This window comes from Hypomesus nipponensis, chromosome 23 (assembly GCF_054491055.1).
Source record: "Hypomesus nipponensis isolate SF chromosome 23, ASM5449105v1, whole genome shotgun sequence".
Lineage (NCBI taxonomy): Eukaryota > Metazoa > Chordata > Actinopteri > Osmeriformes > Osmeridae > Hypomesus > Hypomesus nipponensis.
This window is the reverse complement of record NC_140383.1, coordinates 12,024,229-12,040,834: the sequence shown is the minus strand read 5'-3', so window position 1 is coordinate 12,040,834 and position 16,606 is coordinate 12,024,229. Positions and strand designations below refer to the sequence as shown.

At 50.2% G+C, this 16,606-nt stretch overlaps 1 protein-coding gene across 1 annotated transcript in view; it reads left to right on the top strand.

Annotated features, from left to right (window-relative positions):
- Window positions 1-16,112, top strand: part of acvr2aa (activin A receptor type 2Aa) — a 30,166-nt gene extending 14,054 nt beyond the window's left edge. The window contains exons 4-11 of the mRNA XM_084688648.1: window positions 1,442-1,596; window positions 8,066-8,209; window positions 8,770-8,913; window positions 9,328-9,473; window positions 9,970-10,084; window positions 10,616-10,754; window positions 11,656-11,786; window positions 12,591-16,112. Of these exons, the coding sequence (XP_084544774.1) occupies window positions 1,442-1,596; window positions 8,066-8,209; window positions 8,770-8,913; window positions 9,328-9,473; window positions 9,970-10,084; window positions 10,616-10,754; window positions 11,656-11,786; window positions 12,591-12,785 (1,169 nt within the window). The 3' untranslated portion in view covers window positions 12,786-16,112. The remainder of the gene's footprint in view (window positions 1-1,441; window positions 1,597-8,065; window positions 8,210-8,769; window positions 8,914-9,327; window positions 9,474-9,969; window positions 10,085-10,615; window positions 10,755-11,655; window positions 11,787-12,590) is intronic.
- Window positions 16,113-16,606: the final 494 nt, after the last annotated feature.

Below are 16,606 nucleotides of genomic sequence, written 5' to 3'. Positions count from 1 at the left end.
GCAGCAGTGCTTATCTCTACACTTTAAAATAAGCACAGACACCGGTCATCATCCAATCACAGCCCCCCGCACTCGCGTCAGTGTACGTTAAGTAAATGTGCCAATTCCTTCACAAAAAGAAAATTGGGGCAATGTGTGACGCTATTCAGTCGATTTGGCATGTGGAAATAGGGATTACCCCGTACTGAAGCGGCAGGCCACCTTTTGTCCCTTATTTCATTGTGACAAGGTTGGCAACTGTACTAGCTGACCACTGTAACCACATCAGTCACGAGCTAACCACTGTAACCACATCAGTCACGAGCTAACCACTGTAACCACGTCAGTTAGCTAACCACTGTAACCATGTCAGTCACTAGCTAACCACTGTAAACACGTCAGTCATTAACTAACCACTGTAATCACGTCAGTCATTAGCTAACCACTGTAACCACAACAGTTACTAGCTAACCACTGTAACCATGTCAGTTATGAGCAATGCCAGTTTATCTTAGGTCAGCCCCTTCCAGAGAGGGGGGATGTGGGGAGGGAAAGAGATTCAGAGAGGGGGATGAAAAAGAAAGAGAGAGAGAGGGATACGGATTGGCGGAAGGGGGAGAAGAAGAGAGATGAAATCCGATTGAGAGAGAGGGGTATAGAGAGAGACAGAGAGAGAGAGAGAGGTGGAGGGATGGAACTGGAAGCGCACACTGGATGTCAGGCTGGCAGGCCAGCAGAGAGAAACCCATCACAGCAGTTACTGCGCTGCATGGACTATTATTGAGACACAGTTGCTTCTCTGACAAAGGGCACTATTTTGCGTCTCTTCATCTCTCTTAATTCCCTTTCTCCCTCTCTGTCCGCTATCTCTCTCTGCTCCTTTGCTGACCCTGTCCCTCTCTTCTCATCTTTCTCACCCTTTTGCTTTCCATCTCCCTATATTTCTATCTCCTATCCATTTCAACACTCGCTGTCGTGGTGTCCGACACCAAGCTGGGACTCTGAAAAACTGGCCACTTCCTGCTATACTGTCAGGAGGAGTAGAAAGAAAGGTGGGGAGGGAAGGAGGACAGGAGGGACAACACTACCACACTAGTAGCACCAGGCCCACGTAGACCGGCACTGTGTAGTTGCCAGCCTTCTGGTGCAGGTGATTAGAGACCCAAAACATTCCCCCTGTGGCTAACTAGCTGAGTTGCTGATGATAGCACAATAGTGGCTAACGCTAGCCTAGATCTGTGCTAAGTAGCAATTGCTAGCGCTGATCTAGTAGCTAACTAGCATTGTGCTAAATGGATATTCCTAGCATAGTGCTAAGCTAAACGGCTCCTCAACAACTTGATTTTGAGGCACTTTATTGCCTTGATATAATTTGATGCCATTTAATATTTCCTCTCTCCCCCCCCAACCCCTTCTCTCTCTATATCTCTCTTTCTCTCTCCATCTCCTTCTCTCCGCCCAGCAACGTCGAACCCCGTCACCCCGAAGCCAGCGATGGTGACCACCCTCATGTACTCCCTGGTTCCCATCATGGGGATCACAGCCATCGTCCTGTTCTCCTTCTGGATGTACCGCCACCACAAGCTGGCGTACCCACCCGTGCTGGTGCCCACCCAGGTAAGACAGGCAAGGCGAGAGCTTGTCATATCAGGCCAGACGCTACCAGTAGTATGGGGGAGGGGGGCTGGGGCGGGGTGAGTGTGCGATGTGAAACATCGTTCGTGTCAGACTCGGCTCGACGGCGCAAGGCTCGAGACCTGTGTCCTGTCGTCGTGGCCGTCACAGTCGAGTTGAGCAGCCTCTTCCTGTGAACGTCACCCACTTCTCGCAATCATCTCTCTCTCCCACCCGCTCACCTCTCACACCTTCTCCTCGCGCGCACACACACACACACACACGCAGCTATCTCTCCTCACACACCAATACATCACCTCACATACAAACATCTGTCTCCTCACACATACGCGCACACACACGCACACACACACCTCTTTCTTTTCCCGTCTGTTTAAATGCCACTCTCTCCTTTTTCATACGCGTCTTGTTTGGGAGAGAGGCTGTCAGCTCTGGAGATGGACAGACAGGGCCTCTCTTCCCCGCAGCTGTGTTACCTCTGCTCTGCTTGATGGGGTGTGACGAAACCTTGACTGAGCCAATGTACCACCACCCCCTCTCCACACACACACACACACACACACGCGCACACACAAACACGCATGCACCAGCCTGCCACATGAATGCTGTGAACAGCAGGAAGCCTCCACCACAGCTAAGTGAGGCATCACACTACCTGGCAGGTGGGGCCTACCTCCACAGTGCCTATAGAAGCGTTGCATTTAGCGGAATCAGATCAGAAGGCCCTTGTGCCTGGTGGCGCTGTATAAAAGGTGACTTTATCATTGAGTTGTGTTTCTGTCTCTCACCATGCCTGTATTCTATTGTTGTTGTTATTTGTCTATATACATATATCTCTGGCCATCCATACTTCTGTCTATATATGTCTGTCTCATACATCTGTCTGCCTATATGTCTACGTATATATATGTCTGTCTATTTATCCGTCTGGCTTTCTGTCAGTCTGTCCATCTGATGTTTACAGTTCAGAAGAGTCTGGTGTGTTCATGATTGGTCAGTTCAGCAAAGGCGTCCTCCACTGTGCTCCATCTCTTGGGAGGTCAGAGGTCATGGTGACCCGCTAGGACACTCAACCTGGCAGCGCTCCCAACATCGCACCGTCAGCAGTCACCTGCTGGGCATGTGGGGTCCTGTTTGGGGACAGCGGGCGGCCGGTGATATGCCTGGCGGAGCAGAACAGGGGCTGGATACAGCTGAGGGGGGCGGGGGCCTCCAGGCACCAGCAGCCAATGAACAAGCATCTTAGTTATGAGAGCTTGTAGGAGTATGTGGGTGGTGTGTGTGTGTGTGGGTGCGTCCGTGCAGGGGTGGTAGTTCTTGTAGGTGTGTGTATATGTATTTGTGTGGGCTTGTTGTTGTGTGTGTGTGCCCTCTTGTGCAAACTACAGTATGTGTGTGTGTGTGTGTGGTCCTCGCCCACTCATCCTCGCACCACAGAGCACAGGCAAGCGCAGCTCCGAAGTGGGGGAGGGGGCGGGTTAATAATGCATGCCCTCTCTCTCTCTCCATCTCTCTCTCCCTCTCTCTCTCTTTCTCTTTTGTTCTACCCACCTACCCCCTACTCTGTCCCCCCCCTCCCTCCAGGCTATAAAAGGCAGAATTTCCCAGGTCAATGAGACATGCCAGGTCTGATCGATAACAGGCCGTGATTTTCATGAATCCCTCCCCTCCTCCCACATGCAGCGCTTGCTTCTGTACAGCCTGGCACTTCCTACTGGAGTGTACACAAACACACACACACACACACACACACAGACCACACACTCATATACACAGACGCATACACACACACACACATTTTGAAGTACAGTACAGTAGGCAGGTATTTTATGTTCATAGAGCTGTCTCATCAGCTGTGAAAAAGGAGAATTGGGGTTAAGTTGATAAATCTCTGGCTAAATGCATGCACACACACACACACACACACACACACGCACACACACAAGGATTACACTTAATACACATGATGCACAGGCACACACTCGCATGCACACACACACTCACGCAGGCAGGCACTTAGTATAAATCTCCCTTCATGGTTTGTATGACCAGTGTCCGTCCGTGTGTGTTTGTAAGGGCAGGCTCAGTCCCGGCGTGCGTTTGTGGATGACCAAGCTCAGTCCCAGTGTGTTTATGTGTGTGGCCACCCTCCCTGACCTCCATCCCAGAATGCAACGTGATCTCGAGAGGCAGGAAAGAGCTGCTCTATTATTTACCAGATTTCTAAACACCCCGTCTGAGTCAGCATGTCCTTCAGCCTGGAGGGGGAGTGGGGCGGTGCACACCCTCCTTGCCCCACCACCACTATCACCACCACCATTAACACCACCACCACTATCACCACCACCATTAACACCACCACCACTATCACCACCACCATTAACACCACCATCACTATCACCACCACCATTAACACCACCATCACTATCACCACCACCATTAACACCACCATCACTATCACCCCCACCATTACCATCACCACTATCACCCCCACCATTAACACCACCACCACTATCACCCCCACCATTAACACCACCACCACTATCACCCCCACCATTACCACCATCACTATCACCCCCACCATTACCATCACCACTATCACCCCCACCATTAACACCACCATCACTATCACCCCCAACATTACCACCACCACAACTATCACCCCCACCATTAACACCACCACCACTATCTCCGCCACCATTACCACCACTATCACCCCCACCATTACTACCACCATCACTATCACCCCCAGCATTACCACCACCACCACCACTATCACCCCCACCATTACCACCATCACTATCACCCCCACCATTACCACCGTTACCACCACCATTACCACCACCACCATCATTATCACCACCACCATCACCCCCACCACCACAATCACCCCCACCACCATTATTACCACCATCCCCACACCATCATCCCCACACCAACATCATCACCACCGCCTCAAGGCCCTGCTCTGCTCCACCGTGCACAGGACACACTGTCTCATTCAACTGCTGCATTGCCGGAAGCTCGGAGGGATTTAGGCGTGCACATATGGAGACTAGCATATATGCAAATGGAGTGGACTGTGTTGTGCAGGTGTGGGGGAGACTGTGCTTGTGGGTAAGAAAGTGTGTGTGTGTGTGTGTGTGTGTGTGTGTGTGTGTGTGTGTGTGTGTGTGTGTGTGTGTGTGTGTGTGTGTGTGTGTGTGTGTGTGTGTGTGTGTGTGTGTGTGTGTGTGTGTGTGTGTGTGTGTGTGTGTGTACAGTGTATGCTGCCTGACAGTGGGTGTCAGGGGAGGGTTAGGTACCTGGAGCGTAATCACACTCTCTTAACAGGCGTTGCAAGAATCTGGGGGAGTTGTTGGCAGGGGCTGAAATGCTCACCGTCAGCTTGTCATTTTGATAGCATCCCCGGGCTGAACACACTGTAATGCACACACACACACACAGAAGAGGTGCTCCACAAGCACCAGCATCCTCGTGTGTGTGTGTCCTACCACAGAGTACTATTAATCACTCAGGCCTATTGCTGGTTGTGGATGAATAATGTACAAATGGTCCTGGCTTTCCATAGGATTGTTTTGCGAGGAGAGAAAGTGTGTGTGTGTGTGTCTGCGTGCGAGCGTTGGAGAAGCCCTAAACTCTCTTCCAGCTTAATGTGCTTTCCATCGCTGTCGTGACTCCCACGCTTGGCTGCAGGTGAGCCCAACCCAGGGCTGAGTGATCACTCCTCTCCAGATGTTACAGTGTAACAATGGGGGCTCGTTCACTCTCTCCCTCCCTCCCTCTCTCCCTCCCGCCACTGTGTGCTAAACTGAAGCGAGGTCAGCGAAGGCAATGGTCACTTAGCAGCCAATCAGAGGAGCCCGTTTAGGAGTAGGTCTGTTGTCTGACCTTTAGGTCATCGGATCAGCCTTGCTGTTACCGTTGTCGCTCTCTCCTCGTCTCGCTCCCTTTCCCTCCTCTGCCTCCGTGTCTCTCTCTGCCTCCATGTCTCTCTCTGCCTCCATGTCTCTCTCTGCCTCCATGTCTCTCTCTGCTTTCATGTCTTTCTTTCACTCTGCCTCCATGTCTCTCTCTCTCTACCTCCATGTCTCTCTCTCTCTCTCTCTCTACCTCCGTGTCTCTCTCTGCCTCCATGTCTCTCTCTGCTTTCATGTCTTTCTTTCTCTCTGCCTCCATGTCTCTCTCTCTCTCTCTCTACCTCCATGTCTCTCTCTGTCTCCATGTCTGTCTCTCTGCCTCCACGTCTCTCTCTCTCTCTGCCTCCATATCTCTCATGCTGGATCTTTGTTTTATGCCTCTCTCTCCTCTACTAGCACGCCTTTCACATAATGATTGAGGTAAGACTCGAGCTCCATTCAGCTGTTGGCTCGTACTGAGCCCAGGGTTTCTAGTTTGTTGGCTTATTTTTGCATCTTTTTTTGTTTGTGTTGTTGATCACATTATTCAAGCCTGCTTTTTCACCTCTTCAAGTACAACAATGTTCATTTCTGTTTTGAGTTGTACCAAGCAGTCTTTTCATTTTGTGATGCTCTTCGATGGTTTGTTGTTGTGCACGGACATGTATGCATTAAATCCACTGTCCTGATTGGGTCTTTGTTAGCAGACCCGTAATCACGGACTAATCAAGTGCATGGACCAATGAGGAAGTGACTCAGTGATTGGAATGCAAGACTGAGCATGCCATGAATGCAGCCAATAGCATCTAGGTGAACTGATGGATGATCTGTGATGAGACCAATGGGGGGGTGGAGAACTGTCGCCAGGGAGACGTACACCACACGCACAACACAACCTCACCTCCAAATACACTTCAGCTACTATCTCTCTGTTTCACTCTCCTGCCCCCCCTCTCTCTCTCTCTCTCTCTCTCTCTCTCTCTCTCTCTCTCTCTCTCTCTCTCTCTCTCTCTCTCTCTCTCTCTCTCTCTCTCTCTCTCTCTCTCTCTCTCTCTCTCTCTCTCTCTCTCTCTCTCTCTCTCTCTCTCTCTCTCTCTCTCTCTCTCTCTCTCTCTCTCTCTCTCTCTCTCTCTCTCTCTCATATTCATTCTATCTGTCTTTATCTATTGTCTATCTCTTTGTTTCATATCCCTCTTTTCCTTTTCCAACAATCAAGACACTTTTCTAAAGTCCAGTGCCAGCTCCTTTTCCTTTTATAGCTCGAATGAGCACAACCATTCTCAATGGCCTGTAAACGACAGTATTGATCCTTGCTTTGAGGGCAAAAGAGTGGCTCATAAATATAATGAATGCATAGCGAGCCCCCTCTGTCCCTGTCGACACAGCACACAAACCCCACCCGTATCCTGCCCTTGCCTACAGGGACAACTGTACCATAAAAACAAAAAAGCATTGTTTTATTTTTTACGAGCGCCTGTTCAGTGACTGGCAGTGGGAGAAATGGAATTGTAAACATGACCTTGGACACGGCGCTGTTAGAGGAGCTGGGTGTGGAGCAGGGGCTGGGCTGGGGACACAGCCTTAGCCCTGCCTAATGGCCTATATGTCAACCTGTCTGGCTAGGTTACCCTCTCTCTCTGTGCACATGCACACACTGTCCCCTGCTTCCCCTGTTGAGCTGTTATCCCCTGACCCACCACACACACACACACACAGTAGCTACACACATGTACAGTAGCTACATGTGGGATGGTATGGTGTGTGCACATGTCCTGAGGGTGAACACTGGTGTTATATTATAGCTAGGCCTTCGAGCTATAGGCCTACTCCCCTATGAGTCAACTCTCTCTCTCTCCCTCACACACATATACACACATACACAAACTATTTAGAGACCTAGTCCTCACAGTAGGCAGTAGGGTGGACACCTATGGAAGTCTCCACCAACATGAACACCAGAACACAGCGCTTTTCTTCGGCCTCAGGTTGTTGGAAGCCTTTAGCAGAGTAGCCTATCCAAGCCACGTCGGCCATAAGTCATATATGCAGGCTTGTTTTACCAGCCAGGGGTGGTGGGATCTCCTGTCCTGGAGGAAGTTTTCCTCCCGGAGGGAACATTTCAGCGTGAGCACCTGGGCTGCTGTGAGGTAGTTTTAGCATCTTCATGTAATTACACTCTCCAGTCCCCTGCCACGCTCAATGTAGGTCAGCATCACCCGGCAGTCCAGAGACAGAGGTTGGTGATTAAGTGTAACAAGCTCAGGACTTCCCTCCCCCAACCCCCCCCCCCTCTCCCCCTCCAACCCCTCATAAGCCCCGTCTGTCCAAGCTTCATAGCAATGCCTTGGCAGCTGCTCACAAGTTTCCCTTTCCTCCATCTTGGGGCCTCACTGATCCTGCCCCTCGGCTGCCATTTTGGATCTTCACAGCCCCACTTTCACAAACTAAGCCACACAGTCGAAGCTCGGTCTCTCTCTGACATCAAATGCTCAAGGGGTAGTCACCGTCATTGGTTTTGTTCCATTTTCCTTGTGTGTTTCCATCTCGTTCAGGACCCCGGACCCATGCCCCCATCCCCCATCCTGGGGCAGAAACCGCTGCAGTTGCTGGAGATTAAAGCCAGGGGGCGCTTTGGCTGCGTGTGGAAGGCTCAGCTGCTCAATGACTACGTGGCCGTGAAGATCTTCCCCATTCAGGTGAGGCTTCACCGGGCTAGCAAGAGTTAGCAAGGAGGGAGAAAGGCAAACAGAAGCAGCCAGGGAGGGAGGCAGCAAGGAATCAGGCAGGGTAGCACGGAACTATGACGCAGGCTTTCCCTGTTTTCTTGTGTGTCGGGTGGGGTGTGTGTGTGTGCAGGGGGGGGGGGGGGTGGGGAGCGTTAGTCTTAGTCTTAAAGCCCTAGGACTAATCCCCCCCCCCCAGTCTGACCAAGGCCCTTAACTGAGGCCAATCACTAAGCCTCTTGTGGCCTCGATTGACCACTGAGCCCAACATGACAGAACATTATGGAAGCCCAGTCACTGTGTAGACCAGTTCAGCTGCTGCCTTAAGACCTGTGGAGAAGTTTCTGGAATGTCATTTGCATCAGGCTTACCCTAATCCCTTTCCGCTATGTAAATATATGTAAATCATGTTTGAGCTGTAATATAATATATGATGAAAGCAGGCCCCCGAACCCCATAAAGCCTGTTTATCTGTGGACGTCAAGCACACAGTCCGTTGTGTCAACCGTTTCTTGTCCGCGCGGCGTTCACAGGACAAGCAGTCGTGGCAGAACGAGTATGAGATCTACAACCTGAGCGGCATGAGGCACGAGAACCTGCTCCACTTCCTGGGCGCAGAGAAGAGGGGCTCCAACATGGACATCGAGCTGTGGCTGATCACCACCTACCACGAGAAGGTAGGGCTCCCCCTGCTGGTCAAAGGAACACATCACACCTCTTTCGAAGATGATTGACGTCTTGAGGACATTCCACCTCCGCGCGGAGCCTGAACGACTCTGAACTGTATTTAAAGATGGTTCTAGAACCTGACTGCAGCTCTGTTCGTTATAATGGGTCTGGCTACTCTGTGTGGGGGAAACCTGCCCTCTAGTGGATGAATCCATAGATTCCAGAGAGTGCATGTCTTGTATGTGTGTTTTGTTACCGGTGATGTCCCTACTAAGAGTGTAGCTCTTGAGAAGCTCTTAAGCTCTCAAGAAAAATCAAAAGATCCCAGGTTCAAAACCCCCCATGTGCGTCGCTTTGGATGAATACATTATTAGGATATCCAGAGGAGGCTGTGTGTGTGACCTGTGTGACACCTCCCCCAGGGGTCGCTTACCGACTATCTGAAGGCCAACGTGGTGTCGTGGAGCGAGCTTTGTCACATCGCCCAGACTCTGGCCCGAGGGCTGGCCTACCTCCACGAGGACATCCCTGGGCTGAAGGATGGACACAAGCCTGCCATCGCTCACAGGTAACCCGCCTCCCCCTCGGCTACCCTGCCTCCCCCTCTGCTACCCTGCCTCCCCCTCGGCGACCCTGCCTCCCCCTCTGCTACCCTGCCTCCCCCTCTGCTACCCTGCCTCCCCCTCTGCTACTCTGCCTCTCCCTTTGGTACACTACCTTGTAACCAACCTCCTGCCTGTCTGTCTGCTAATAGGCCTTGTTCTTCATCTACTCCTCAACAGAAAGAGCCTGCCTGTCTGTCGGACTGTCTGTCGGCCTGTCTGTCGGCCTGTCTGTCGGCCTGTCTGTCGGCCTGTCTGTCAGCCTGTCTGTCAACCTGTCTGTCGGCCTGTCTGTCGGCCTGTCTGTCGACCTGTGTGTCGACCTGTGTGTCAACCTGTCTGTCATCCTGTCTGTCAGCCTGTCTGCTTGTTGGTCGTACCATCTATTAGGCCACCTCCCTCTGACCCAAGAGCTTCTGTGTGTCTGAATGCAGCTCTAAAGGTGCTGTCCTTCCTCCACAGGGACATCAAGAGCAAAAACATTCTGCTGAAGACCAACCTGACGGCCTGCATAGCTGACTTTGGCCTGGCCCTGAGGTTCGAGGCAGGGAAGTCAGCTGGAGACACTCATGGACAGGTGAGACCAAGGATGCTACTGTAGGGCATACTGGGAGTGTCTGTAGACCAGGCTGTCTGTAGGGCATACTGGGAGTGTCTGTAGACCAGGCTGTCTGTAGGGCATACTGGGAGTGTCTCTGTAGACCAGGCTGTCTGTAGAGCATACTGGGAGTGTCTGTAGACCAGGCTGTCTGTAGAGCATACTGGGAGTGTCTGTAGACCAGGCTGTCTGTAGGGCATACTGGGAGTGTCTGTAGACCAGGCTGTCTGTAGGGCATACTGGGAGTGTCTGTAGACCAGGCTGTCTGTAGGGCATACTGGGAGTGTCTCTGTAGACCAAGCTGTCTGTAGAGCATACTGGGAGTGTCTGTAGACCAGGCATTCAGGGGTAGTCGTACTTGGACAGCTATCCATAATACTGGTATATTGCAATGGCATGGTCTCTGCAAGCATCATCTACTGAGACTGTCTAGAAGCTAACAACACAGCAGGATGTATTTATATTTGTGTACGTGTGTTTATACGTCTCGTGTGTCCCCCCCTGCCTCAGGTGGGCACCCGTAGGTACATGGCTCCGGAGGTCCTGGAGGGGGCCATCAACTTCCAGAGAGACTCCTTCCTGAGGATAGACATGTATGCTGTGGGCCTGGTGCTCTGGGAGCTGGCCTCGCGCTGCAAGGCAGCTGACGGTGAGCACACACACCAGACACTTCTACACACAAGCACACACGCGCCCATCCCCCCCCTACACACACACACACACGCCCATCCCCCCCCTACACACACACACGCCCATCCCCCTACACACCCGCCCATCCCCCCCTACACACACACACCCATCCCCCCCTACACACACACCCAAACACCCATACACACACGCCCATCCCCCCCGACACACCCCCACAGTGTAGGAGGTGGCCTGCAGCAGGCCATGTCCTGGTCCTGGTCCACAGAGTCCTACCCTCCCAGCCTGTCCACACAGCTATAGATTGTGTCTGGTCTGGCCGCAGTATTGACCTGGTCTGGCCCGGGGTTATTGTGACAAGTCTCATCAGGCAGAACGTTCTGGATGACCTCAGTGGTTATTACTGTAGACCGCACATACCTCGCACTGTAGACCACTCAAACCCCTTCACACATCCTGTACTGTAGTAGACCACACACGCCTCTTAGACTGTTGACCACACACGTCTCCTCGACCGTAGACCACACACGCCTCCTCGACTGTCGACCACACACGCCTCCTAGACTGTACACCACACACACGCCTCCTAGACTGTACACCACACACACGTCTCCTAGACTGGAGACCACACACACGTCTCCTAGACTGGAGACCACACACGCCTCCTCGACCACACACGCCTCCTCGCCTCTAGACCACACACGCCTCCTAGACTGTACACCACACACACGCCTCCTAGACTGTACACCACACACACGTCTCCTAGACTGGAGACCACACACGCCTCCTCGACCACACACGCCTCCTCGCCTCTAGACCAAACACGCCTCCTTGCCTCTAGACCACACACGCCTCCTATACTTTGGCAGGGCTTGATCATGGAATGTGTGTCGTCCTCGATGCAGGCCCTCTGGATGAGTACATGCTGCCCTTCGAGGAGGAGGTGGGCCAGCACCCGTCCCTGGAGGACATGCAGGACGTGGTCGTCCACAAGAAGCTCAGGCCCACACTCAGGGAGTGCTGGCAGAAACACCCGGTGAGTGGCACGCACCACGAATCCCATCATCCCTTGCAGTCCCAGTGGTCAGGTGACAGGGGGAAATGGGGGGGACATTAATTCATCATGAGGCTTTTAGGAGGAGTTGGGATCAGACTGTGTTGGTAATGTCTGTGAGCACATCTCCACAGCTACATCCCCGACACAGTAGGCCACGCCCAGTCTCACCTGTTCATGCTCCACCCAACTCAAAATCCCCCTAACCCCGTTCCCCAAGCACTGGCTGCTACACCACGTTCACCTAGAGCAGACCAGACCCCATACCAGACCGCCATCGCTTGGAGAACGATAGTGTCTTTGTGGCCAGATTTCTCTCCCTCGAGTCTGGAAGATAGTGGCCTTTCTTGTCTGAACATGCTGCTGCTACTCGCTGCCCTATCAGTGTCTGCTATCATATCTGTTCCAGCCACTCAGCCTCCTGTTCTCTGGAGCTGGAGATTAGCTTAGCTAGCTAGCTGATGGAGTCTAGTCTCTGTCAGACCTCCACAATGCTGCCAGGGCATGTTTGTGTGTGTGTGTGTGTCTGTGCCTGTGCCTGTCTGTGTGTGTGTGTGTGTGTGTGTCCCTGAGTGTGTGTGTCCCTGAGTATGTGTGCATGTGTCCCTGTGTGTGCATCCCTGTGTGTGTGTGTGTGTGTGTGTCTGTGTCTGTGTGTCTGTGTGTGTGTCTGTGTGTGTTCGTCCCTGAGTGTGCGTCCCTGTGTGTGTGCGTCCCTGTGTGTGTGTGTGTGTGTGTCCCTGAGTTAGTGTGTGTACTGTGCAGTAACCCGTCTGTGTCCCCCAGGGTCTGACCATGCTGTGTGAGACCATAGAGGAGTGCTGGGATCACGAGGCGGAGGCGCGCCTGTCGGCCGGCTGCGTGGAGGAGCGCGTCATTCAGATGCAGCGTCTCAACAACGTCACCGCGCCTGAGGAGATCGTCACGGTGGTCACCATGGTCACCAACGTGGACTACCCCCCAAAGGAGTCCAGCCTATGACTAGGCTGAGGACCAGTCAGAGCAGGGCTGACTGGGCTGAGGACCAGTCAGGGTGGGGCCGGTGGGCCGGACCCTGCATGGGCTCAGCCAACGAGCTACAGTGACTCTTGCCTGTGCCCGTCTCTGATTGTCCACGAGTTGTCAGCCAATCACGGAGAGGATCTGGATTCACATGTGGGGATTCCCGGTTTAGACTGCGTTGTGTGACGGTTAGCAACACGTGTGCCTGAAGACTGCCTCCCCCCCCCTCTCCCCCCCTTGGATCCAGGAGGTGGGGGGAGAAACAAAGCCAGGAGAAAAGCAATCATCTAGACTTCTATCTGGACAAACTGGTGCCCAGGACCTTGACAATGACTCAGTCATTTTAAGGTTGACCCTTTGACTGATATCTTTCTCTCTTTTTTCTTCTTTCTTTTTCATTTTTTATTAAAGATGAGGAAAATTACTTCCTGGACTTCTTTTTTTTTGTTTTTAAGAAAAGCAGGCGTGGATAGAGCCCACACAAACAGTTCACTTCATTTCAGTATAAAAAAGGGCAACTTGGTTTTTAAAAACACGATTTGCTGTTTTTGTGTTTCTATGAATGACTATTGTAATGCCAATAAGAAACAGCTTCTGAATGTCTGTGTATTGCTGCTGTACATATATCAACAGAGAGAGTGTGTGAGAGGGAGAGAACAGCGTAATCAAGGTTGTTTATCCAGACCTGCACCGCAGCGTTTCTTCAGAATTACCATCAACCTCTCAACAAGGTATACCTCAGTTTCACATTCTACAAATAGTGAGTTTCTATGGCAACACTAAGACCACTGCAGAATATTCAGACGACCGTGTTTGGTATTGAAGCATTTTTAAGTGGGGGGTGGGGGGGGGGGGACTTTTAAGTATGCCAACGTAAAATGGCCATTCAAAAACCAGTGTCTCTGCCTTGTAAGCTTCTGTGTTCCTATGTTGCCCCTGCGATTCAAATGTGACTGTGAGCGTTGTTGTTTTACTGAAAATGCTAGACCTTTTTTGAGAAGAATATCCCTGAAAATATGAATATCAGAGTTCAAAGAAAAGAATATTTAAAAGCACTTCCCTTGTTAGGTTTGCGGTGTCACACATAAGCGCATGCCTTCTGTTTGGTTTTCATCCTGTCCTCATTTTTCTTTTTTTGTCCTTTGTAAGTTTTAAGCCTTTGTTTAAAAGTGACGCTGGTGTCGGTTGTGGAATTTCTCCCCCCCCCCCCCCCCCCGATAATGATGATTATGATTTATATAGAATTTTTTCTGATATGGAGTTGCAAGTTCTACCTTCCCTCTGTGTTCTTTTTCTGATTATAGTCTGCTACTTGTACCCAGTATCACCATAGCTCAGGAAACACATCTCTATCTATGGACCCCTCTGTCTGCAGGCTGTCACTTCCTCCTGCCATTGTGTGGTGACGTCTCAGTGGAGGGTCGTATGCAAATGTTAGGTCTCGAAAGCAGGCCATGTTCTGCTCGAGCCTACTTAGTCTACTTCGCGAGGTAGAAGATGGCACTGCGATGTAGGGGAGAGAACATCATGAGGTAGTGGATATCATCGCGGCTGACAACAGGTTTCACAATGTAGCCATCGTGGAGTCGAACCTTGTCCTTTCTTTGTCACCCTGTCCGCCATCAACAGACAAGTTCCCTTCTTTGGATATACGTCCTATTTTCAGATGGCAAACACATAAATATAAACTCAAAAGGCTAATGGAATCTTGTAGGTTGATTGAGATGGCAAGGCGGGAAGCAACGAGTAGCTTTGGCATCTTAACACAGTGATGTGTTCAGTATTCTGGCACGCCCTCTCTCGAGAGGGGATGCTACACTGGTGGCTTCAGTCTGTGCTTCTGCCTCTTCACCAACAAAGACATTCAGGGATATAACACTATGTTTCTACTCAGCTAACTGTATGCAATCCACGTTGGAGCAAACACTGGTTCGCCATTGCCTCAACTGACATTTCAGTGTAGCGTTTATTTGTTTTGTTTTTAGCTATAAAAAAAAGAATCTGATGTCTTGTTAAAAACCAGGAAATCCTCTGGCCATGGTAAAGTACAACACGTACGGTTGCCAACTCAACGGTGCAAGGACGTATGTTTTTAGATTCATAACGACTGCAACACAACCTTGTAGGCTTCTGTTTTTTTTTTTTTTAAGGGGCCGTCTAATGCACAGTAGCAGCCTGAGCGCCCGGGGTCTCTCCTTTGCGTTATTGGTGTCCATACTGTAGCAACACAACCTCAGCCAGGCTGTGAAGGTCTGGACGATGACTGTACACGAGGCACAGCTAGCCAAGAAGACCACAACCAGTAGACTGGCTGACTGATGCAACGGCTGCCATTCTGACACTTCTCACCTGTATTGCGTGTAGCACTGATGCTGAGGGGGGGTCATAGGTCAGCTCAGGCATTCATTTCCATGTTCCACCCTTGCAGGATGTTGTTTTAACAGCTGCTGTGCAGATGGTCTGTGCCCGGAGAGAGGGATGTCTCTGACCAAAACAGGCCCAGGTCTTTTAGCATGTGGAGCCAAGAGTTGTCTGTTCTTTCTGCTCCACGGTACTTCTAAGAGGCGCGGGTTAAATCTAGCCTGCTTATTTACCCCTTTAACAAAAAGCCAAACCCCCTTCAATGACAATTGCAGACGACTGGATGGAAGATGCACAGTATGTACATATGAATGTTGTTTTAGATTGTGATCTTAGCATGAGGTTGTTTTTTTATGGTCTCAAGACATAAAAGAAAAAAAAATCCTTTATAATGTTAATATTTAAAAAGAATGATTTTATGTTGTTTATTTTATATATAATTGTATTTTAAAAATGGTTTTAATAGTAATTTATGTCAAGGCCCAAGCAACACTAAAATTCCTCTTTGAAAGAGAAAGTCTTTACACTAGTCAAAACTCCCAGGATCAGCTTATGCGTTACCTCAGACATCTCTGTTGGTGCTCTACGTCATTCTCACAAAATTGGTCTGTGTTCCAGGCAAGTGATCTCGCAACGTTATTACGACGCTGTGACCATCACCTGTGATATAAGACCAGCAACGGGTTTTTCTTTTCATTTTCACTCTATGCTGACACAATATTTCATCACAGTAGAACGTTTCTGTAAACTGAGGCGAGTTACATGTTGCGGATATATTCATTCGAGGCATCCTACCACCCTTATTAAAACCTGACACATGTTCCTTTGTTTTGCAAGAATTTAACAAACTGTTTCAGGGCTTGGTCGGAAGTGATTGTTGAATATTGTACAGAAGAAATTATGTATGCTATTTCTCCCCCTAAATAAAGTATAGTGACTGCTGAAGTGTCCCATGTTTTTGTTTATTGAGTGTATTTTTTCTTCTCTTTAAGTAGTTAGAATCATTTTAACTCAGGTTTTTATTTATCCAGTAAATCTGTTATGTATGCTTTCATCCCAGCAATTACCTGGATGACTGTTCGTGTACCACTAGATGGCGGCAAAGCATTTTGAAAAGATGTACCATTTTTCTCGTCAATATCATCCTGTGCCTGGACCAGTCGTGTAGCCACAAGGGGCCTGGGCCCCCTCATATGCATGTATAGATTTCTGATTGCTCACAATAATTATTTTCTTTGTGACCCCATCATTTTAAGATGGGAACCCTCAAAAATAAAATTCTAGCTATGCCGCTGACCTAGACAGCTATATTTCAAGGTATTGTTATTATCACAAATTATATAATTAATTACATTACATATCACATACGATTATTTTCCCTATAGGCATTTTGGAAATGGTTACTATGACTGGCTATTCCAAACAATTCGCTATCCGTT